At 44.4% G+C, this 25838-nt stretch overlaps 1 protein-coding gene across 2 annotated transcripts in view; it reads left to right on the forward strand.

The window, feature by feature from the left end:
• Positions 1-25838, forward strand: part of Gnal (G protein subunit alpha L) — a 132515-nt gene that overhangs the window by 73067 nt on the left and 33610 nt on the right. For both annotated transcript variants that reach the window (XM_036204635.1, XM_036204636.1), the window contains exon 5: positions 22471-22568. In XM_036204635.1, coding sequence (XP_036060528.1) covers positions 22471-22568 — 98 coding nt within the window. The remainder of the gene's footprint in view (positions 1-22470; positions 22569-25838) is intronic.

Here is a 25838-nt window from a genome sequence, read left to right on the forward strand (position 1 = left end):
CTAGAACGTAAACAAGAACGGGAAGTGCCAATGTTTGATTTCCTCAGAGCAGGGCTTGTCTTGAAAATGAATCTATCCTGAGAGGAGGGGAATCGGTGTTGGGCAATGATTATTTTTTCGAGTGGCAAAAGAAGTATGTCATGTGATTGGACTCGCAAATTTCCATTTAAGTCTTTTCATAATTTAGGAGCATCATCATGTTGATTAATTTGAACCATCACCCACACCCCCAAGAAATTGAGACTAGTGCCTCAACCTGTGTTAACTTCCCATAGCACTGCCCTGGGCGCTGGGGCAGACAGAGGAGGGGCTAGACCAAGGTGGGGGTGAGTAAGGCTTGCTTAGTAATCCCTGTGCTGAGGCTTCTTCTCTAACTGGGAAGGCAAGACCAATACTTGTAAAAAGCTAAATAGATCATAGAACTTAGCCTGGGACAAATACAAAGAAAAGCAAGGATCTGAGTGTAACCAAGGTCCGTCTCGTGTGCATTTCAGGACAATGCACTTTGCATCTCTTTCTAATGTAAAGGTGTTAAAGCTCTGATTTCTGCTAATAACACAACCCTTTTATGGCAGCAGCTGTTGTGATGTGGGTCGATGCGGTACTCAACATTTGCATTATCACTCAGTGACTTCCTGTAGCTGGGATGTAAAGTATAGATAAAGCACATTTCAGACTGTGAAATCACATGATGTGACGGCCATCACTGAGTCCATCGGATGCCTCCAAGGATTTGGGATCTAACTGCCTCTGTGACCTTAGCTGGGACAGTTCCATGTGCTTTGTGGACTCTCTGCCAAGCAGGATCAGGAGTAGCCTGCACTGGATTGCCAGCCTCTAGGTTCCCTCCACATGCCTGTGTTCTTTCCTCCTAGAACAGCCAACATCATCAGGCTTTTGAGAACTTGAGCTCAGCTGTGGAATGTGTTTTATTCCTGGGGTTGTATGTGCATTAGACCACCCGAAGGTCCTTAAAAGCCCATCCTCTGAGATTTTGGTTCAAGAATTCTTGGGTGAGATCTATTTTAAAATCTCCCCCAAAGGCTCCTAACCACCATCAAGTGTGACACTAATTGACAGTCACCAGTGTGGCTGCCAGCGTTAGCCAGAGTTCGGATGAGGTTAGAAACTTAGAATGAACTTTGCCGCTTCCTAGTTTCCGTATGAGGGGTTAGCGGTAAAGATGCCGCCACGTGTTCGTGCCCCCCTCGTTCCCTGCCTTCTCTGCGCTCCAGTCGTGCCCCAGGCTTCCGATAGCCCTTTCTGTATTTCCAGTTGGAGCACATCTAGGTTTATGAGTTGATTTTCCTTCGAAGGAGAAGGTGTGTGACCAGTGCAAACACTGGTCACAGTGAAGACAGCACCACAGGTATCTCCTCTGGACCCTCTTTGGCTTTGGCCCCTTGCCCAACTCTTACTGTTTACCCTAGCTGTGCCGCAGCCTATGGGCTTCAGAGCCATATGCGCTCCCAGATTTCCACCACCCCACACACAGACACACCACACACACACACACACACACACACACACACACACACACACACACACACACACACATACACACACATACACATACACACACACCAAACCACACATACATACACACACTACACAGAGACACACAGACACACTCAACTACACAGAAACACACACACACACACACACACACACATACACACACACACCAAACCACACATACACACACACACACACTACACAGACACACTCAACTACACAGAAACACACACACACATACACACACACACTACACAGAGACACACAGACACACTCAACTACACAGAAACACACACACACACACACACACACACACACACCAAACCACACATACACACACACACACACACTACACACACACACTCAACTACACAGAAACACACACACACACACACACACACACACACACACACACACACACACCCCAGCTCACAGGAGAACTGAGGCTCCGAACCATTCTCCTTAGTCATGGTGTGTTGCCTTGGCCTCCCTGCAGGTTAGCCTGCTGAAAGCATCCCTCTTGTTTCTTGGTGACTTCCAAGTCCTCTGTATGTTAGCCTAGGTAAACATGGAGTGATAGCAGAAGCTTAGATCGGTTTTAAGCCTGGCCTGGTAGCATAAGCGTCTAATCCCATCTGCCCAGGATGCTAAAGCTGAGGACCACCAATTCTAGACCTGCCTAGGCCTCAAAACAAGTTCCTAACCAGCCTGTGAAACTCAAAGGGACCCTGTCTCAAAATAAAAAGCAAGAAGGCTACAGACAGAGCTGAGTGGTGGAACACTTGCTCACCATGTGTGAGGCCCAGGACTCAGTCCCCAGTACCACACACACAAAAGTTTTTTTTTCAATGTTGTGGATTTATGGGCTAAGTGATAGACTCTTCTCATGTTAGTGCCAGTTGAAGGTGGTTAAAGGCCAGCTTCAAGCATTTTCTCCTGACTTCTTGGCTCTCGGGGTGACCGTGTGTGTGTGTGTGTGTGTGTGTGTGTGTGTGTGTGTGTGTGTAACATGAAGTAGAAGCATCTTATGGTGGGGAAAGTTGTGCATAGTTAACCAGACTTCCCACCAACCAAATAATAAAATCATGCATTTTGTACATTGTAGACAAACAGAGCAGCCTTTTAAAATGGCTTGTTTTAATAAAGTACTCAGGGATCTCTTTTTAAATGGTCTCCTTAAGTTTTATCCCCACCCCCTTTTCCTTGTCACTTACTGTCATAATTTGGAAATGATCATTGATCAACCCAGAACTTCACATGCTCCTCAGGCTTTCAGAGGGTGAACATGTGGACCCAAAAGCTGTCACAGTCCATGTCACTGATGCTACTGCATCCACTCATAGCCCATAACACATCCATTGGCCTGTGCTTCAGAGAAGTCTCAGACGCAAGCACATTTTTATTTGAAGTAGAATAAATCAGAGATCTGATGCCTTGTAACATGGAACTACTTGAAGAAGGGAAGACCCTGATCATTAATGAGGAAGAGAAGGACATCCTCAGAAGCTTACAGACTAAGGCAGGAACTCCTGTTTGCAGTAGGAGGCTGGACCACTGCTATGGAGGTCAGTCACTCAAACCATCCTTCCAAAGCAGAGTTAAAAGCCATGTCCTTTGAGCCTATGGCCCTTGTGGGCCACAAGCTTCCCTGGGACCATACACATGAATGTTGCAACAGACACGTTCTCCAAGGCCCTTGTCACCTAGTCACATTGTCCCAGCCTCCCAGCTTTGATTGCTGGCCTCACTGAGTCCTCAGGGAAGGGTTGTTGATGGCAGGGCAGCATTCGCACTAAGATCGACAGCTTCCCGCCTGCATGCATGTTTCCTGCCAGCCACAGGAGCGGGATCCACTGGTGTTTTTCTGTAGCTACAGCAGAGCAGGCTCCCATGGGACCACAGAGCCACGCAGGCCCATGGCTGAGGTCAGAGAAGCCACAGGGGACACTATTTACCTTCTAAACAGAAGGTTGATTATCTAGAGAGTATGCTTGTTTGTTTGAAACAAATGGGCTGATTTCTCTCCTGGGTGTTTTTCCCTGTAAAACATCATAAACACTTTCAGAAATAAAACAAAGACAGCCGTATAACCAACTCTGCAATAAATAACAATTTCATAATAAAAAAAGTCATCTCACATATAGTATATTCAGGTAAGAATTAATATTGGAGAGTAGTGGTGTTAGCCTGGGGCCATCACCTGAACTAGAGAGCTACAGGCATCAAACACTTGCCAGGATTTCAGTTCCCTTGGAAGCAACTGGCTTTTCCAAGAGTACAGAGAAGTCTCAGGGCCTCCTGCCTGCCTGATTCAGTCGTCAATCTGAGCCCTCATGGCTGAGGAGTATACATTTGCTCTGCCCTGGGAAGCTGGTCTTCTCAGTGGTGATTATCACTTTCATAATAACTGTTAGTTTTCATTTCCTGCTTACTCTTTGGGGTCAGGCCATCTCCTCTGGAGACATCCCCAGTCCGTCCTAAATCCCTTTAATGTGGCTTCCTTTGGTTTTGTGAATGGCACCATGGCTTAGGTTGTCCTGACACTACTTGATACATTGTATCATTCCCTGCTTGTTTGCTCTGTCTTGGACATGGACCCTATTCACTTAACTCCTTGAGAGCACAATTGTGATTTCTTCCCATGTTCCATTCTCCCCAGCACTCCACCTAGTTGATGAACACATGCTCTGCAAAGTACAGACTCCTTGAAGATACAGTTCTCTCTTTCTCATTAATCACAACATCCCCAGCTCTTTCAGAACCTGAGTTCGATGAACACTTGGTGAATGGTTAGCCAGTTAGTAGGAAGAGTTGGGCACTGATAACACAATGGGAGAGAAAAGAAAATCCTTCTTTTCAAATGTCTTGACACATTGCCAGCCCAGGGACGTACCAATAGAACTCTACTGTGGGATTCCTTGTATTCTGTTTGTAGAATGAAAGGTGGTACAGAATTCCTAAATAGAATTAGTGTGTTCACGGACTTGAATAATGTGCCAGTTTCCAATTAGAAATCTGTGTGAATCTGAGAAATAACCTCGATTGAGTTGACTCTAAATTATGTATATAACGACACCCTACATAGTTAACTCAAAATCGATTACCTAAATACAAGAGCTAAAGCTGTAAAAACCTTAGAAGAAACCACAGGGATAACTCCTTACAGTGTTAGATCTGGTTGTGCTATCCCGGACATACACTTAAGGGTTGCCCCAAGCAAGAACTGCTAAGTCAAAGTTCATCTAAATGTAAAATCCTCATACATGGGTGACATGACCAAGGAGACAAAAGGACACTCCACAGGATGGGGGACTTTTCACAGAGTGTGTGTCAAATGGGTCTAATATTCAGAATTATAAGGGATCTTTACACCTTAACAAAAAGACAAGAAAGGTCTAGAATAAACGTTTCCCCAAAGAAGATGCAGAGCCGGAGAATAAGTGCGTGAGGAGATTCTCAGCATCACATGTTTTCTTAGGGAACCAATGTGACTTTACACCCAATAGGGTTCCCATAGCAACAACAACAAAACACTGTTAGTGGGGCTCCAGAGGAACTGCTGCACCCCCATGCTGCTGATGGGTCCGAATATAAATGGTGCTGAGACTAGGAAAACTGTGGCAGTCCCTTCACAGGGACAGTGTGGCAGCAGGACTGTGTCCGCTAGCAATTCCAAGTCTTTGAAAGCAGAAAATCAAATTATTTTTACATTACCGTCGCTAGCAACTCTTCACAGTATACTGTAGTCAGAAGTTTTCGCAGTAGACAAAGGATAAAAAAATAAAGCAAATGTCCATTAATAAATGAGAAGATAAACAACATGTAACATACATACATAATGGGCTAGCACTAGCCATGAAAAAAGAATGACATACACCTACAGGCCACAGTGTGAACAAACCTTCCAACTGTGTTCACTGAGAGAAATGAGGCCCAAAGGCCACATGCTGTGTTATTCTGTTTATATGAAATATCAAGGTTGGGCAGATCCATGGGAACAGGAAGCCAGGCAATGATTGTCACCTGTTGGAGGGAAGAGGGGACCAGGGAAGTGGGCACAGGTGTTCTTCTGGACTGATAAAACTGAATGAAAGAGAGACCGTGACCACACCATGAACACACCAACGCCGTGGAGCTGAATGCTTTCCACTGGTTCATTTTGTGTTTTCTGAATCTCAACCTCATTTTAAAATACACGCAATTAAAAAAACAAAAATATTTCTAGAGGCATACATAAACAGGCATCCAACAATAATTTTTATTGTCACTGGGAAAAAACCACTGGCCTAATTCTTTGTTTGATGAAACAAAACAAAGTTATTTGTAGAAAAATTTCACCAAGTCCTTCTGTCCTAGGGTTCCAAACGTGGCAAGAGGACAGATGTAATGAAAGCTTTGTATTTGAAATAATATGGATGCCACAATGAGAGTTCCCAGCTGTGACCTTCCTTCTCACACGTGTTTTTGTGAATCACAAGCCTGTTTTGAGCCTTGGTCATCATGTCAAAACCCTTGGCCACAACCTAGAGATTGGCAGGATGGCAAATGAGGCTGATACTGGCTTGACCTCGTGTCTGCATCCTTGGCCATGGCATGGAGAGATGCAAGATGACAATGTATTGTTGTGTTGAGTTTTGGCATATTTTGTTATAGCTTGTAGTTGTTTCTATTTTGTTCTGAGATAAGGTCCTACTATGTAGCCCTGGCTGGCCTGGAATCTGCTATGTAGACCACACACACTGGCCTGGAACTCTCAGAGGTCCTTCTCTTTCTTCCTGAGTGCTAGGCTTATACTGCTATGCTTGGTTGTTATATAGTTTTTAGATTTGTGTTCAGGAAAAAAATTAATGTTTTATTTCTAGTACATAGTTTAAACTCTGGAATTCTAGTCCTATGTCACTTGAGGGTGAAGATAGGTCCCCAAGAAAGTGGTCATTAGGCGTTTTCTTTGTCACGTGAACATCATAAAATGTATTTAGACAAACCAAGATGTAGCAACAATGTCACCAGCAATGTTAGCTTATGGGACCAGGGCAACCATCATCATATATCAGTTACCATTGACAAAAATGACATCTGTGATACATGACCAGACTTAATTACTTCAAATTCTTTTTTTTTTTTTCCCTTTTGGGCAGTATTATCAAAGAAACATCTTCCTGTTGAGTTTCTGAGTGAACCTGGGGCTTCTTGGTGGACCATGTGTGCAGCTGTGTGATGTGTGAGACGCTGGGTTTCATTTTCAGCACCACCAAAGGAGATGAATGAGTCCACCAGAATCCATTGTGATTTCATTTTTTTCTACAGACCCATGGAGAGAAAGACAAAACTAAGCATTCGCAGTCATTCTAGATGCCAGTGACCTGGTGTCATCTACAGTTGGGGAGAGCTTGGAGTGGTGGCACACACCTCTAACCCCAGCACTCAGGAGGTAGAAGCAAGGTGGATCTCTGTGAGTTCAAGGCCGGGCTGGTCTATATTTTAGGACCGTTTGGGACAGTTCAGGACAGTCCAAGATATAGAGAAAGCTTGTCTCCAAAAATCAAAACAGAACAATGTGATTATGGAGAGACAGAAGCTCTTCTCACACATCACACCAGACTGCCGTGAGCACGGTAGTAAACGAGCCAACTGTCTCTTTACAACAAACACGTTCAAGCAAGCACTTCCGTGTGATATAGATAACTGAACATAGTCTCCTCCCGCTAGCAACTAGCATGACAAATACTCCCGTCATATTATTCATCATTTTTGCTTAGTGTTGCAGTCTCCAAATCCCTAAAAGTCCTTCACAGGATACAATGCCCTTCTCACTGAGCACCTTAGGCAGAGGTTCTGTTTTTATGGTTGCCGAAGACACAGACTAGCCTAGACTTAGCCAAACAGGATCCCTGCTCTATCCTGGCAATTCTCTTTACTCCCTGTGCCTTTGAATTTTTTTACTTTTTTAATTTTAATTTTCTATGCATGGGTGTTTTGCTGGCATGTGTATCTAGGCACCACTTGTTTGCCTGGTGCCCATGGAGGCCAGAAAAGGGCATTGGAGTCCCCTGGAACTGGAGTTACAGATGTTTGTGAGCCATGTTGTGGGAGCTGGAAACAAAACCCGTGTCTCCTGTAAAAGCAGCAAGTGCCCCTCACTGCAGAGGAGCCGTTGCTCCAGCGCCCTCCTCACCGTGCCTTTAGAAAAACTGCTATTGAACTGCTTCCTGTCTTCTTTTATCCTTAAAATTAAAGGCACATACTTGGACTGGAGTGAGTGGCTCCCAGTGAAGAACTTACCTAATAAGCACGAGGCCCTGGGTAAAATCCATCCCCCATCCAGCCCCTGAAACATAGGGGAATTGTGTTTATATTTACAGCTTAAACATAGGTAATGGTGGACTGACATTTCTCACCTGTAGAACTACCCGCTTGAGATATCACTGTGATGGTTACTGAATGCCTTGGTGTATAGGAGAGATGTTTTTCTCTCTCTCTTTTTTTTTAATCAATGTTTTATAATATTTACAGCCAAATACAGATGGAGAATCATAAGCTTCAAGCATTTAAGTTGTTTAACTGTTTCAAAGGAATACACTTTCTTAACAAGGCCTTTGGAAATTAGGCCTCAAACTAATGAGTCCCAAGGTCCCAAGCCTGGTCCCCCAGACACAGAATTCATTTATTCCCATGAGGTTGCTTCATCTCCGTTTTTTTCCCCTCCAAGTACAGGGTTTTTGTTTTTTTGTTTTTGAAGATTATAATATAATTATATTTCTCCTTTCCTCACTCCAAATCCTGCCGTATACCCATCCTTGCTCCCTTCAGGTTCATGGCCTCTTTTTTATCAATTGTTATTGCATGCATATGTGTATATACAGTTATATTTCTAACTACAACATGCTCAATCTGTATGATGATACTTGTGCGTATGTTTGCAGGGATGCCCATTCGGTGTTGGACAACCAATTGGGGTGCCCTTCTCTGGAGAAAGAAAGATGGTCCTCCTGCTCTTAGTGCTCATTGCCTGTAGTTCTGTAGTGTGGGGTTCCAGTCCCCTGAGGCCATTTATAAGAGCCGACAACACCTCTAGCCTTAGCAGCACTCTTGCCCCAAATGGCCTGAAACTCATGAGGTAGCCTAGGCTGGTCTCAAACACACACTCCTGCCTCAGTGCCCTGAGCATCAGGGTTGCAAACATGGTCAATCTTAACCGTGAGCTGGGCAGTGGTGGCACACGCCTTTAATCCCAGCACTCGGGAGGCAGAGGCAGATGGATCTCTGTGAGTTCGAGGCCAGCCTGGTCTACAGAGTGAGTTCCAGGAAAGGCACAAAGCTACACAGAGAAACCCTGTCTCGGGAAAAAAAAAAATCTTAAACGTAAATGCATTATTTCTACAATGAGAAATTAGGTCAGTGTTTGGTTTTTTTGCAATGGCACGATAGTATAATAGGGTCACTGCCAGCCCCAAGCAGGTGTAACCTGTCCTCTGTATCAAATAAACCACCCGTACATAGTTAGTAGTACTTTCCATATAGTTTTAGGTTTTGTTTATTTGTTTGTTTGGTTTTGTTTGGTTTTTTTGTTTTTTGTTTTTTTGTTTTTCGAGACAGGGTTTCTCTGTAGCTTTGGAGCCTGTCCTGTACTAGCTCTGTAGACCAGGCTGGCCTCGAACTCACAGAGATCCACCTGCCTCTGCCTCCTGAGTGCTGGGATTACAGGCATGCACCACCACCGACCAGCCTTTCCATATAGTTTCATGGTGGTTTTTTGTTTGGTTGGTTGGTTGGTTGGTTTGGTTTGGTTTGGTTTGGTTTGGTTTGGTTTGGTTTGGTTTGGTTTAGTTTTGGTTGAACTAAGATGAACATGTCTATAAATGTCAAACACAAAACGTCTGCAGATCCAAACCAACTTTCCCTCCATTCATGGTAATTTGTATGTCATTTAAGCTTAATTGCACAGAGCTTTTGTGGGGAGCTTAAAGGGTACACAAAGTAGGACAGAGTTAGAGACGGCACTTCCAACAAAGCCCTGTGCAAGAGGCTGGTCAGGGAATGTCTCGTCGAGGAACACTGTAAAGGGGATAGTGTGTTATTCAGGGCTCTCTAAAGGAACCAAAGGGGGTGTGGGGTATGGGGGGAACAAGAGCACCATGTACATATGTGTATGCACTTAAGAACTTACTAAGTAAGTTCTAAAATACAAACACCAGCAGAATCACACCTGAGAGCTGAGCTGAGACCCTAGTAGTTGCTCAGTCCTTGAAGCTGAATCTCTCGGCAGCTGGAGTGGTTCCACAATGAATTTCTCTCACTGTTGGGCAGCTCGACATCCAGTTGTAGCTCGGTCCACAGGGCCAGATGCCTCAGCAGTCCCAATCTAGCACCAGTAGCCCAAAAGATCCCTGGAGAGCTGTTGGTCCCTAGCCCACAGTGAAATCGTGGAAATGCCTGTTCTGCTGTCAACATTGGGATCAGCGGCAGCAGCGACAGGGCAGCTTAACTCATCCACAGGAGGGAAGGCCAAAGAGCAAACTTCGAAGTGAGCTTTGTTCTATCCCATGCTTTGTATCTGGATGGCTATCCACACCAGCCAAAGTGATCAGGACACTATTCAAGTGGGGCTCCCTACTGAGGTGATGCTAATGTTTGGCAAGTTGGCATTAAAACAACCATAATAAGTGGTGAAGGAGGAGACTCGGTGAGCAAGTCAGGGATCCATGGGAAAGACAGTGCTGTAACCCTGCCCTGAGAGGGGACACCCTGGCACTCAGGGAACATAGGGTTAGTTGACTAGAGCAGAGAAGAATGATGATAGCATGGAAGAAGTGATGGAGTGGAAGGAGGGTCTTGCAGAGCATTGTGGGAACCCTAAATGAATAAGGCTCCTGTGAGAACTTGCAGGCCGAATGGCCCGAACTGATCCATGCCTTAAAAGCCTCGTCCTGCCGGGTTGTGGTGGCGGCAAACGCCTTTAATCCCAGCAGATCTCTGTGAGTTCGAGGCCAGCCTGGTCTATAGGGCATCCAGGATAGGCACCAAAACAACACAGAGAAACCCTGTCTCGGGGAAAAAAAAAAAAAGCTTCGTCCTTGCTACTGTCTCAGAGGATGCTTTCAACTGGCTGAAGAGAGGTAAAGAGACCAAGAGACAAATGTGGCCATCTAGGTAGGAGACAGTGGTTGTTGGAACCAGGAGTGGTAAGATACTCAAAATTGGATAGTTTCAAATGAGCCTTAGACAGATGGGTTTGGTGGGGCGTGGAAGATAAGGCCCGGGGTGATGTCATGGTTCAGTGTGAGGCCCTGGGAAGAAAATGAGACCTGAGATGCTGAGACCTCAGGCCAAGCAGGTGCCTCCCATCAATTCAGCCCTGAGAAGATGGAGTATGGTGCCCATCAGATGTCCAAGTAAGGTTGCCATGACTGCTTCTCCCCCATCTGTGAGAATCAGATTCTCTGAGGAAGATGCTTTGGGATCAGAGAACTAGGTGATATTTCCCAAGGGAGGAATGGATACCCCACCCAGAATGGTCCCAGGCAATCATCAGTGAATTCTGAAGCTGGCACACAGACTTCTAATTTTTTCAAATGTCAACTCGATCCCCTGTTTCCCTGAAGATTCAAGGACATTTTCCTTGTTATAAGAACACATGGTTTAGATAAGTATGACAAGATGAATAGTTCTGCTTCCTGTAACTTCTCAGATGCCTTCAATTATTTGTTCCTGGTAGACTGGCAAGCAAGTAGTAGCCAGCCATTCTGTTTATGGGGCTTCTTTCGTTGTGGAGAACCAGGAGATTCTTTTAGGTCATTCTTATAATACCTGAACTGTATGAAAGAAGTCGTGTGTCTCACTCATTACCCAGGGTGCTTTGCTTTATTCTTGATGATAAGGTTGAATTCCATCTTATACCCACTACCTTTTTTTTTTTTCCCCCGAGACAGGGTGTCTCTGTAGCTTTGGAGCCTGTCCTGGACTAGCTCTGTAGACCAGGCTGGCCTCGAACTCACAGAGATCCGCCTGCCTCTGCCTCCCGAGTGCTGGGATTACAGGCGTGCACCACCACCGCCCAGCCTATACCCACTACCTTTTTGGTCTCTGCTGCAAAATTTGGAGAAGAAAGGTTTATTTGGGTTCACAATCGCAGACTTTTTAGCCCATGTCTGCTAGCTGGCTACATTGCTATGGGCCTGCCCTAGCTCACTTTCTCTTGCTGTGCTAAATACCTTGAGCAAAAGCAACTTGGGGAAGACAGGATTGATTTGGTTTGCATGCTCCAGTCACAGTCCGTCACTGAGAGAAGTCAGGGAAGGAACCAAGCAGGAGCAGAGGCAGGTACCATGAAGTAAAGCTGCTTACTAGTTTATTCTTTGTGGCTTGCTCAGCTTGCCTTGTTATACAACCTGGAACTACCTGCCTAGGGGTTGCACTGCCCACAGTGGGCCGGGTCCTCCACATCTATCATTAATCTAGAAATCACCCCCACGGCCTTGCCTAATCTAATGGAGGCATGCTCTCAATTGAGGTTTTCTCTCTCTCCAGATGACCCCAGCTTGTGTCAAATTGGCAAAAAAAAGTAACTAGTACAAGACCTGCAGTGGGGTAGAACATCTTGGTCACAGGAGGGCATAACAGAACAAAACTGTTCACTGCACAGCAGCCAGAAAGCAAAGATGGGGGTAGGGGAAGAAGGGACAGGGAAGATGCACTCTTCCGGGTCAGGTCCACAGTGACCACCAACCAGGCCCCACCTCTAATAGCATGTTCAGTATAAACTCATTAATGGGTCATTGATGAAGTTAGGGTTCTGATCCAAGCACCTCTCAATGGCACAACCACCACTCATTGGTATTATCAGCACATGAGCCTGCAAGAGAAGCCATGCCATATTCAAACTGTAGCTCAGCTGTACATGTCCCTGCCCCGGCATGGCCTTGTTGCATTGCATTTCATTCTATGTCAGCGGTTCTCAACCTTTGGGTCACGAACCCTTTGGGGTTCAAACGACCCTTTCACAGGGGTCAAATATCAGATATTATATTATAGATATCAAATCAAATATAATTTGATTGTAGAATCGAGTTATAGATATCAAATACCAGATATTATTATAGCATTACAAACTGGTAGGTGATTGCCTAAGAAGGATGTTCTTCTATATACTTGTAGTAATTTGAATCCCCCATCCCTGCATTCAGAGCAATGTGTGGATTTTCTGAAACTCTTGCCTTCTGGTTTCACAGAACCACAGGGCCATGCTTGACCCACAGAAACACATGATTTTTGTCTTGTCCAACTGAGAATATCCTCAGGTAACTTTAGGGTACATATGCACACAGCTGTTGACATGAAGTCACCCTAGGCCCACACCCACATTGTCACTCTCAGATTCTGCCCATGCCTTTGCCCAAGCCTCTGTCCCTCTTCCCCATCAGTCATCTGGCAGGTATAAGCTAGTGGTCACAATGGAGCTGAGTATGACCACCTCAGAAGCATCAGCAGAGCCTGGAGAGTGGGGACATGTTGTTATGGACACTGTGATATCCTTCTTGGTAGTGGGTATGGAGGTTCAGCATATAACCTTTCTTGAGCATCTCATGGCTCCCACACATACTCTCTACAGTCTCCCTGCAGCAAACTGTTGGTACATTTCTGCCGCTCAGAATCCCTCCCTTCACAGCCCTCAGTGCCCAAGCCTTGGTTTGGGGATATTCCTGAAAGGTCAAAGGCCTTAGGTCATCCAGGAGGTTTCAGAGTAGGATAGGATCACTGGAGGCTAAAACAATGCTTTTAAATCTCCCCATTCCATCTTCATACCGTTTCCATTTTACCTTGGCCAGGCTGGCAATACAAATACCACCCTCTTTCAAAGGCTCATGAGTCTGGGCCTTTCTCCTCCATCCTAGAACTCATGTGTCCCATAAATATTTCTAGACTCAAGTCCTCAAACCCAGGTGGCCTCTCTTTCCCCATGGACCACTTCTCTGCTCATTAAAGTCTTACCATCTTGCCAAATCTGTGTGACCACATTCCTGGCACCCTCCTGTGCCCAGGGCCACTAAAGGATTCCAGTGGGTCATCCCTATCCTCCCTCAGCCTTCCAGAGGTTCATCATCACAGTTACCCACATGCTTCATCCTTTGCCTCTCCTTTCAACCTCTCACCCCACATACTCAAGACCTCCAGGCCTTCTCTGTATTTGAGCGATATACTGCTCAGTTCTAGCTACAGTACTACCCTTGGCCCAGAAATACTATAACCACTGAGCTGTTGAGCTATAATCCCTGGGACAGTTGAGGGAACTGAGTTTCAGTAGTCATAGCTAAGAATCCCCCATCTGGGAGAGGAGCTGCCTCTCAACTTGATGTGCCATGCTTTGTTGACTCCCATGGGAGGCCTGCCCCTTTCTGAAGGAGATGGAGGAGGAGTGGATGGGGGGGTTAGGGGGTAGGTGGGAGAGGTGGGGGAGGGAACAGGAGGAGAGGAGGGAGGGGAAAATGTGGTCCATATGTAAAATAAATGAAAATTTTTAATATAAATAAATAAGTAAATGAACAGAATCCACCCATCTGGGTTTGAATCGAAGAACTCAGATACTAAAATACCAGTGCACTCACCATGGATATTATCTGATGGGCCTTATTAGAACTCTTAGCATGTCTTACACTACAGTTTTCCCAAAGAAATGTGCATCTAATTCTACCATCCTTGTTAGCTGGACTACGGCAGACCTACCTTTAGACATTCGCTTCAAATTCAGCTTGATTCCTCCAAAGAAGGGGTCTCCTTTCTCTGTGCTATCCCAGCAGACAGGAAGGCTGGGGTGACTCAGAAGGACAAGGACGAGAAGAATTACATAACCTGAGTTTCCTGAGGAGAATTCTTGTCAGATAACATTGTGCATTGTCTGAGAGAAAAGACTAAAGTTGTGATTCTTGGACTCTCTCTTCCCCGGTGAAAATACTTAATTATTTCTGATCCCACACAAATAAGTTTCGGTTCTGAATTTCTCCGGCATGCTGCACTCGCGTTTGCTCAGAGAATTGGGGTTTATGGAGTCTCTTAGGTTTAAGAGTGGGAGTACTGGGAAAAATCTCAAAAGCTGAAAAACTGTTTTTGTGTGGGGTGGAGGGTAGTTAGCCAAAGTTGTGTCCCCGTCCCCAAAGGGTAGATTGAATTAATTTTCCACTGTGGGCCATACAGCTGATCACTAGGCTGCTATGCTTAACACAGTTATTTGGTGAAGTGGTGATTTGGAACTAAGTTAGAATTTTACGTATCTTTAAAAATAATTAGAATTTCTGACCTCCTAAGAGCGGCCCAAACCACGAAGGTTAACATGGGGCCTGTAGAGGTCTCATGACTCAGTGGTCCTCCTGTGTTTTCAATCTACACAAAATTCCAGTTCTGTCCCAGTTTAAAAAAAAAAATGTCTCGGGCTGGAGAGATGGCTCAGAGGTTAAGAGCACTGACTGCTTTTCCAGAGGCCCTGAGTTCAATTCCCAGCACCCACATGGTGGCTCACAAGCATGCGTAATGAGATCTGGCGCCCTCTTTTGTGTACATAATAAATAAATTAACCTTCAAAAATAAATGTCTCATGAGCTTATAAACTAATAGGTAAAGATAGTAAGCTTATAAAAGACAAAACTAATATAGATTCCAATTTGTATGCGATCCAAAATGTCCAAAAATGAATATTTGACAAAGCTTTAGTGATGAAAAGAGAAGACAAATTAATAACACTAGGGAAAAATGGGAGAGACATCTCAACAGACTCTGGAAAAATTCAGAAAATCATAAGGACACAGTTTCAAAATCTGCCTTGTACCAAGCTGGAAATTATAAAAGAAATGGATGAATTTCTAGATAAATATAACTCTAGATCAATATATAAGCTAAATCAAGATGAAATAAATAATTTAAATAGATTCATGATGTCCAGTGAGATAGAAATGGTGACTAAAATTACCCAAACTGATTCATTGAAGACAGATTCAGTGAAGAATTCTACCAGACCTTCTAAGAACTAACATCAGTACTCCTCAAATTACTCCACAAAATAGAAAGATGAAGGGATATTCTAAGTTCTTTTTATAAAGCCAGTATTACCCTGATACCAAAAGCAGACCCAAAAAACAACGACAAAAAAAGATAATACTAGGCCAATAGCTCTGAGGATCATGAACAAAAAAATTTTCAATAAAATACTTGCAAACTGAATCCAAGAACACATTAAAAAGATCATCTTCCATAATCAAGTTGGCTCCCTAGCAGAGATGCAGAGATGGTTCAACATATATAAATCAATAAATGTAATCTACCACATAATTAGACTCAAGGACAGAAACCACTTGACCATTTTGTTGAATGCAGAAAAGGCCTTTTTGATGAAATACAACATCCCTTCATAATAAAAGTCCTAGACAATCCAGGAGTAGAGAGGGATGTCTCAGCATAATAATATACATAATAGGCCAGTGGTTGTGGCACACACCTTTAATCCCAGAGGCAGGAGGATCTCTATGAATTTGAGGCCAGCCTAGTCTACAGAGTGAGACCCAGGTCAGGCACCAAAGCTACACAGAGAAACCCTGTCTTGAAAAATGAAATGAATATATATATATATATATATGAAATAAAATATAAAATATACAGCAGTCCCACAGCCAACATCTTGCTAAATGGGAAAAACTCAAAGCATGTCCACTGAAATCAACAGGAATGGCTTGTTCCTTTGACTCTCTGGTCTTTCAGCATTTACCCCAACCAACATCTGGCTCCAGGTTTTTATTATAAGACCAATTAGGATTTGTGCAACAAAGGAATCATGGTAATTCAGCTGAGAAAGGGTAGTCCTCTCCACGTTGATATTCCATGGACAAGAATGAGCACTGGCCCTTTCATCACACCATCCCAAAATGAATTCAGTGGGTTAAGATGCAAATGTATGAACTAAAATTGTAACGTTTATAAGAAAACATGGGGGAAATTTAATCTTGAATTATCCAAAGACTTCTCTGATATAACAGAGAGAGAGAGAGAGAGAGAGTCATAAAACCTAAAAGATAATGAAATTGATTAATTGAACATCACCAAAAATTTTAAATTGTGTTCATCAACCGGCACTTAAGAAATTGAGGTTCAAGGGAAGATATAAATAAACCCCATAGCCAAGAAAGGTTTTAACTTCAGACATTTTTTGAAATCATTTACTCTTTTTTAAAAAAGTCAATAATCAGGGGTTGGGGATTTAGCTCAGTGGTAGAGCACTTGCCTAGCAAGCACAAGGCCCTGGGTTCAGTCCTCAGCTCTGGAAAAAAAAAAAAATCAATAATCAGAAGACAAAAAGACATACAAGAACCCAGGCGTGGCAGTGCACACGTGCAGTCCTGGCACTCTGGAGGCCGAGACAAGAGGATTATGAATTCAAGGCCAGGTTGGGTTACATGGCAAGTTCTAGGCCAGCCAGAGACTGGAAGTGGGAGGGAAGGGGAGAGAGAAGGAGGAAATCGTCAAGGCAGTGATCATCCACATAATTTTTCCTCAAGGAAATGAAAGTTAAGACCACAGTGAGGTCTTAATTAAGAAGAAAACTGATCAAGTGAGTATTGGTGAGGATGTGGAAGCTGGAAAGCCTAGACTTCACCTCTGCATGTGCAAGATGGAACCACAGTAGACCACCGTGTAGAGCAAGTCGGCAGTGTTTAACAGCTACACACCCGTGACCATATAACCAACTAAGCTTCCCACCTAAGAGAAATGAGAACCAAAGTCCACAGGAAAACTCACACAGCACTCTTTGTAGCTGTTCAAAACCGGAAATATGCCACAGGGGAAGGCTCAGTGGGTAAAGGTGCTTGCCGCACAAGCCCAATAACCTGAGTTCGATCCCCAGAACCCACAGTGGAGGGAGAGAACCAACCCCCAAAAGGTGTTCTCTGACTTCTACATACAGCACCCCAGTATGCTCATGTCCACACTCACACACACACAGTAATAATTAATAATAATAATTAATAAATAAATCAAGTTAAACTAGAAACAGCCAAATAGCTATCAAATGGTGAGTGAATGAACAAAATATAGTGCACTTATAAAATGGGCTAGAACTCTGCAATGTAAAAGAACAAAGGCAGAGGAGTAGCTCGTAGCTCAGTGGTAGACCAGTTTCTTAACCTATGTAAGCCCTGGGTTCAGTCACAAGCAAAAAGAAGAAAGAAAAAATTAATAAAACACACTGGTAATACACATAACAAAGTGAGTGAATCTAAAATGTATTATGCTAAGTGAGAAAGAAGATAAACACAAAATAGTATATGATTTCATTTATATAAAATTTTCAGAAAAGGCAAAACCACAGTGACAGTGTAAGTTAGCAGTCATCTGGCCCTGGGGTAGCGGGGCATCCTGACCCAAAAGAAAGGTGAATGTCTTCTGAGGTGATAGCTTCATGATGGTACAGAAGGGTGAAGTTTATGGCATATAAAATATGCCCCCAAAATTGTTTTTAGATGAATAATGAGAATAATAAGCTTATAATATAGGCAAAAACAGGCAGGTGTGTACACGATGTCCCCAATGCCCACACTGCTTTCCTGGGCCCAGGGAGCTGCTGTGGGCCAGAGGAAAGGATGAAAAGTGGACTCCCAGCAAGCTCTGAGTTCAGACTTGCCCATTTTCCAGTTAGGTAGATGTGAAGAAAACAAAATATACTCGGTGGTTCTTGCTCTAACATCTGGAATATGGAGCTGAATCACCTATTTCATACATTATTTGAGACACAGAAAAGACCTGGTGTCTGAGACCCCCAGAATGTTGTCTGGAGCACAAAGGGTATGTGCTGGGATTACAGGTGTGCACCACCATGCTGCGTTTATGCACTGCGCAGGACCGAATGCCAGGCTTCATGCACACTCCAGTGAGTGTGAGTGTGCCCTCCTTTTACTGTGTTATTTTTGATACTGTCTTTGGTAGGCCCTGGGACTGCTCAGTGGTTTAGATGTTTGGGTTGATAGGATGTTTCCTAGCATAGATTCTGAAAGCCGTTCCTAAGTAGAATTTTAGATTAACTTAAAATCAAATAATTGTAAGTTAATCAACCTACAGTTGACTCTTCATATTGATAGATTCTATATCTAAGAAGCCAACCAATCAAGAGTCATAAATATTTGAGGGGGAATCTGGGATGGTTCTAAACAGGCACAAACTTTCTTCTGTCCTTACTCCCTAAGCATACAGTGTAGCAACTATTTACACAGTTCTACATGATATTAACATTATGCATCACCTAGAAGGGGGTTGGAGGCTGTAGCTTAGTTGGTAGAATGTTTTGCCAGTGTGCATCAAGCCTGGCATTCAGTCCTGAGCAGTGCATAAACCCGGCATGGTGGTGTACACCTGTGGTCCCAGCACTCAAGATTGGAGGCAGGATTGAGAAACACAAGTCAAGGTCATCCCCTACCACACAGTAAATTCAAGGCTACTGTGGGCTACATGAGATCATGTCTCAAGAAGAGGAGGAGGGGGGTTGGGGATTTAGTTCAGTGGTAGAGCGCTTGTCTAGCAAGTGCAAGGTCCTGGGTTCGATCCTCAGCTCCAGGGGGGGAAAAAAGAGGAAGAGGAATCACCAGTGTCATCCAGTGAGGGTCTGTAAGATTAAAAATAATAATAGGCATAAATAACTTGTTTTTGCAGGAGGGTTCCTGACACTAATGCAGGAGGCATTTTCTGTTGCCATCTTTGAAAGAATATCACGCAATGACCATAAGGAGTAATATTTTCTCACTACCCAGTGACGAGTTCCACAAGTGCAGGAAGCAGAGCTGGCTGGGGACCGCTGCCACTAGGAAGAGCTGGCCAGCCACACCCTCTGTGTGCAAGGGCCACCTGCACATCCCATGTCTCAGGAAATTAGAGAGATGACTTCAGTGTGCATTTCGAAATGTAAACTATGCCCTACGTGTGTATAACCCAGAAGTGAGGTGTGTATGCTAGCACAGAAATTATATAGGAAATAGTATTCCTATGTTTCTTGTTGTCATCCATTTATTTTCTTTTTAAAAAGAGTTAGGAAGAATCTGATAGGAGAAACAAAAATGGGTTATCATCTGAGAATTTCAAGCTATTTTTTTAAACATTTATTTATTATATATATGGTGTTCTGCCTGCATGCCAGTAGAGGGCACCAGATCTCATTGCAGATGGTTGTGAACTACCATGTGGTTGCTGGGAATTGAACTCAGGACCTCTGGAAGAACAGTCAGTGCTCTTAACCTCTGAGCCATCTCTCCAGTCCCCTCAAGCTATTTTTTTAATATACTATCAATACCAAGTAATAGGAGACAATGGAAGAGAAAGGTTGTGAAAACATTGGGCAGTGGTTAGGTACTTAAATTTTTTTTTTTTTTTTTACTTTAAATCTTACTTAAAATTATGGTCCCTGGGGAGATGGCTCAGCAGATAAAATGCTTACTTGGCAAGTGTGATAACCTGAGTTCAGATCCCCAGCACTCACATAAATGCCGGGTGGGTATGGCAGCTTGTCCATCACACCAGCACTTCAGATGGAGAAAGCTGGTTAGCCAAAGTATCCATTTCATTGAGCTCTGAGTTCGTTTGAGAGACCCTGCCTCAACAAATAAGTCCAGGAGCCATCCAGGAAGACTCCCAACGTCAGCCTCAGATGTCTACATGCACTTGGATACACACACCACACATACATTTACATGCAAAGAATACAAAAGTATGCTTTCAAAACTTTAGAACCTTGTTTTGAAGAGTGGTTTTAAATGTGGGGCTATGTTTCCCTTACATCATACAACTCAGCCCCTTTGAAGAGTCAGAAGTATCAGTGCATTCTGGTTGCTTAAACGTACAAAGATCTCAAGATGCTTCTCATTCGGTAATGTAAAAATAAAAATTAAGAAATGTCACAGTCGCTGGGCTGTGGTGGCGCACGCCTGTAATCCCAGCACTCAGGAGGCAGAGGTAGGTGGATCTCTGTGAGTTCGAGGCCAGCCTGGTTACAAAGCGAGTTCCAGGACAGCTCCAAAGCTACAGAGAAACCCTGTCTCGAAAAACCAAAAAAAGAAAAGTCACAGTCACCTTTCTCCTTAGCTTTCCATTTCTGAATACTTTCCAATAGAGCTGGAGAGCTGGGACACAGATTGATGCAAGAGGGAGCCCACAGGTGTATCCCACAGGCATCTTTAGGGCTGTGGGTCTGAATGATGCAAGCACCCATGACCTTGTCCTGCTACCCCCACCCCACCCAGCAGGCACCTGACCTGCTGTCAGTGACCCAGACAGCAATGGTTCTAATCTGGGTGCCCGCCTCTCCCCTGCCACCAGGTAGAAGATCCTGCAGGGTGCCGCAGCACCTCTGCACTTCCTCCAGATCCAGTCCCTGTGACGAGTTTTCCATGGCCTGCTCTTTCCTCATCTCTTCCTGTCCCCTAGCCTCATCCCAGTTAGTTCAGGGTCTGACCTGTGTGGGGTCTCTTCTGTAGCCAGCTCCTGTGACCACCACATTGACCCACTATACGGTATGGGAGTGGGGACAGCTCTCCTGACTCTGACATAGACTGGAGAAACTTGAGAGAGCATCCCAGAGAGAGAAGGAGCCTGCACCTACTGGCATTCTCCTCCCTGGTTTGTGTTGTCTTTTCCTAACCCAAGAAACCAGCAGAAGGGTCTGCTGCCCTTCACACCTATTGACCGGGTGTAGACTCATCCTGGGCACTTCTGAAACCGCCAGTGGAAACTACGTGGGCGTGTATAGTGTCAACGGTTCCTATATTCAAACCCAGCCCAGACTGTTTGATGTTAAGTCACTCACCTGGAGAGGAATCAAGTACCCCAGAGCTAGTGTTGTGACTGCGGGGGGGGGGGGGGGGGGGGCGGCAGGAGTCTTTCCAGTGGGCCCTGCTGCCATAATGGGCAAGCATGGTAGCCTTCACAGTTGGTATTCAACACATGGTTTGCTTTACACACACACACACACACACACACACACACACACACACACACACAAATAAAACCCTCATAGGAGAGCTGTCCATCACGGAGCAGGCATAGTACTGAAGGCTGAAGCAGGAGGATCATATGTTCAAGGCTAGGCTGGGCTACCTGAGACCCTGTGGCAGGTTTTGTATGTTACTAAGCCAATTTAATCTATCTACTTTGGTATGTCCATTTTTTATGTGTATGGGTATTTTGCCTCATGTGTGCCACATGTGTGTCTAGTGCCCAAGGAGGCCAGAAGAGGGCATTGGGTCCCCTTGGACTAGAGTTACAGGTGGTTGGGAGCTCTCATTTGGATGCTGAAAATGAAACCCAGGGTCCTCTGCAAAAAAAAAAAAAAAAAAAAAAAACAGCAAATGCTCTTAACCACTGAGCCATCTCTCCAGCCCTCCATTCGGTTCTTACCTCACATTAAAAAATCAAAAGACAGAGGCTTTGACTAAGAATTGTCTCTGGCCAGGCGGTGGTGGCGCACGCCTTTATTCCCAGCACTCTGGAAGCAAAGGCAGATCTCTGTGAGTTCAAGGACAGCCTAGTCTCCAAAGCGAGTTCCAGGAAAGGTGCAAAGCTACACAGAGAAACCCTGTCTCGGAAAAACTAGGATGGACCTTACACTCTCCGTGTCTTCCATGGTCAAGGTGGCTGCTTAGCTTTCAAAAGTACTGAATGCTCAGAACTGTACAGTTGTGTCCTTGTTTTATAATTAATGACTGGCATTAATTTTCGACTTACAGGTTTCATTCTTGTGAGCTTTGTGAACAGCAGGGAGGTTCTGTAGCTTGCATGGGTGCTGAGAGCCGAGTTGCCTGGCTTGCATCATGCTGAACCGTCGGTGCACACGGCATCGTAGAGGATGGACCTCCTTGCAGCCTCTGTCTGGAAGTTTTCACTTCTCACTTTGTAAGGTATCCTGATGTGTTTTCTTGTCACTCTTCCCAACCTCAGGAGTTCTTCGATCACGTGAAGAAGCTGTGGGACGATGAGGGGGTGAAGGCCTGCTTTGAGAGATCCAACGAGTACCAGCTGATTGACTGTGCACAATAGTAAGTCGCCTCCCTGAAGACAGGCCTCTCTGAAGCATGATTGCAGTCTTGGCTGGGCTGCCCTCCCTGTGGCTCTGAGGTTTCCTAAAGCAGGGAACAAGTGTAGCTTTTGGCTCCAAAAGTTGACTTTGTAAAGGAGGTGTATTCCCTAACAGTGTTTCATAGAAGAATCAGAATAGCTTTCCCTCACTTGTCCTGACTCAATTCTCTTCATTTTTCATTTCCACATAGACTTAAAGGCAGATTTGTGAATTATAATGTACCTAAATACTCATTATTATATTTTAATTTTGAAGCAAGACTCCCCAAATTAATTTTTTTAATATCAAAATTTGTAGTACTGGAGAGATGGCTCAGTGGCTAAGAACACTGGCTGCTCTTCCAGAAGACCTGAGTTCAGTTCCCAGCAAGCACAAGGCAGCTCACAACTGCCTGTTAACTCCAGCTCCAGAGGATCTGATGCCATCTGCTGGCCTCCTCAAGCACCTGCATGCACATGCATGGAGATAAACACACACATATACGCCTAATTTAAAATAAAGTAAAGCCTGTTTCCTGCTGGTTCCCTGGGCCTTCTGCACTTTGGAATTGGGCATAATGAAGTTAATACTGGTCTCAGGCAGGTTCTTTATTCCTCCTTTTTCTGCTGTCTTGGAACGTTTCTAGGCTTAAACCAGCAGTGTCTTCAATATGTTCTGACTGGCAGATAGTGAATGAAAACAGACTGATTAGGAAACAAAAGAGTTGTCCACAGACCCCTGATCATACAACTGCCCTGTAGCCAGGGTACTAGGCTTCAGCGATGACTTTTCTCATCCTACTGTTTCCTGAGGGATCGATAAGTTTGTGTTCCAAGGAAATGACGTTTTCATGTTGTCTGAGATCAAGCACAGACCTAGTGTTGGTTCTCACCCATAGATTCCAGGCAGTTTGCTCCATGAAGAGGCTTCAACTATCTTCTCCGGAGCCTTTTGGAATAATGAGTATGGCATGCATACCTTCAGTGATGGCTCTCAAGTGATTTGTCCGTTTCCTTGCAAATAAAAAAATCCTGTGTCAAGACATCCCCCGCCCCCCTCCTGTCCCCCGCCCCCCTCCTGTCCCCCGTCCCTCCTCTGCCCCTCCCCCACCCCCTCCTGCCCCTCCCCCACCCCACCCCCATTTTGCTTCCTGAGATACAGAAGCAAATGGTGACAGTAGCCTGGAACTCGGGTTCAAACATCCTGTTGTTCTGTCCATTTCATGACCAATAATGACATCAGTTACCTGCTTAAAAGCATTCTGGGATGTGGAACAATCCAGCTCCATAGTGTCACATTTAAACATTTTAATGAGTTCATTCTAAGTACACTCGTCACTGGAACGTTCTCTGTGAAGGTCAAGCTCACAATAAAGCTGTGCTTGTATGAGGGAAAATAGAACAAAACAGGGGTTGGGGATTTAGCTCAGTGGTAGAGCACTTGCCTAGCAAGCGCAAGGCCCTGGGTTCGGTCCTCAGCTCTGGAAAAAAAAAATAGAATAAAATAATTGTTTTCAGAAGTGTGACCAAGGCCTGGCTCTTAAAGCATGTGGTCATCCTTATGTTTATTACAAAGTTGAGGCAGGAGGATCATGAGTTTGAGGTCTACCTAGGTTATATAACTTCTATTAACCTGCATGCCAAAGCAGAAAATGGCAGCAGCTGGGATCTCCAGCATAGCTCGTGATTGCAGTGACATTCACATCTGTTTGCACTGGAAGTTGGTGTGCAATATGTGTTGTGTCTTCCCGTGTCAGTGTCCTTGGAGACATGGTATTGCCACACATTGTTACGAAAGGAATTTCTTTTTTCTATTCTTTTCTTTTCTTTTCTTTTCTTTTCTTTCTTTCTTTCTTTCTTCCTTTCTTTCTTTCTTTCTTTCTTTCTTTTCAGGTTTTTTTGAGACAGGGTTTCTCTGTGTATCCTGACTATCCAGGAACTCACTCTGTAGACCAGGCTGGCCTCGAACTCACAGAGATCTGCCTGCCTTTGCCTCCCAAGTGCTGGGATTAAAGGCATGTGCCACTACTGCCCACACAGAATTTAAGATGGAAATCTAACTCTTGTGGAGTGGTGAAGTAATGATTTAGCTTCAAGTGGAATGTGCAAAAATAATTTTTTGTGTGTGTGACTCGAGTTTGCCAGTGGGCAGCTGCATGAGACTTGGGGCAAAGTATTTCAGTGGGAAATAAAAAGCAAAACAGTGGTACCTAGTCCCATGGAGCTGCGGTAGGACAAATAAGTTAGCTACCCAAAGCCCTCAGGATAGTGCCTGGCATACAGTGGACTCCTTGATAACTATTATTCTTGCTAGTATGTGACTGATATCCTCTGGCCCAAAGAGGTACACTGAGGCAGCCCAGAATCGATTTCCCAATAATAGACATGACCTCAGGAAGAGATTGCTAATTTCTTTCTTGACTTCTATCCTTGCAAACTACAGAAAGCCATGAGTAAAAAAATGCATCTCGTGAACAAGGCTTCTGGCCTCAGACTGAGTAAGCCCCCGCCCCTTCAGCCTTGTTAGGAATAAAGCCCAACTTTTTAACCTCTAACCTAGCCAAGTCACAGGAAGCTGCCATGTTGGAGACTTCTGAACCCAATTCTGCATAACTCCTCCTGCATTGCTATCTTATCTGTCTTAACGTGAGAATCATATTATTCAATTTTTGTCTCCTTACAATGATCTTGAGGGGCTTCTGTTTTGTTTTGTTTTTTAGAGACAGGGTTTCTCTGTGTAGCTCTGGCTGTCCTGGAACTTACTCTGTAGACCAGGCTGGCCTCAAACTCACAGAGAACATCCACCTGCCTCTGACTCCCATGTGCTGGGATTAAAGGCAAGCATCACCACTACCCGGCCCTAAAAATGATCTTGTTCCACTTCTATGCTCAGGTTCTAGGACTAAGGAAATAGAGGAGCAGTTCTCAACATGTGGGTCACAACCCCTGGGGGGGAGGTGACCAAATGACCCTTTCACAGGGTCACCTAAGACCATCAGAAAACACAGATCTTTACACTATGATTCATAACAGTAGCAAATTTACAGTCATGAAGTAGCAACAAAAATAATTTTATGGTTGGGGGTCAGTACCACATGAGGAACTATATTAAAGGGAGGTTGAGAACCATTGGAATAGAGTTTTCAGGGGAAAAAAAAGTAGTATTTCCATAAATTTGTTAAACCAATATATAGCTGCCAGAGTTTTGGGTTTTGTTTTTTGAAGGTTTTGTTGTTGTTTGGTTTTGGGTT

Source organism: Onychomys torridus, chromosome 13 (genome assembly GCF_903995425.1).
Source record: "Onychomys torridus chromosome 13, mOncTor1.1, whole genome shotgun sequence".
Lineage (NCBI taxonomy): Eukaryota > Metazoa > Chordata > Mammalia > Rodentia > Cricetidae > Onychomys > Onychomys torridus.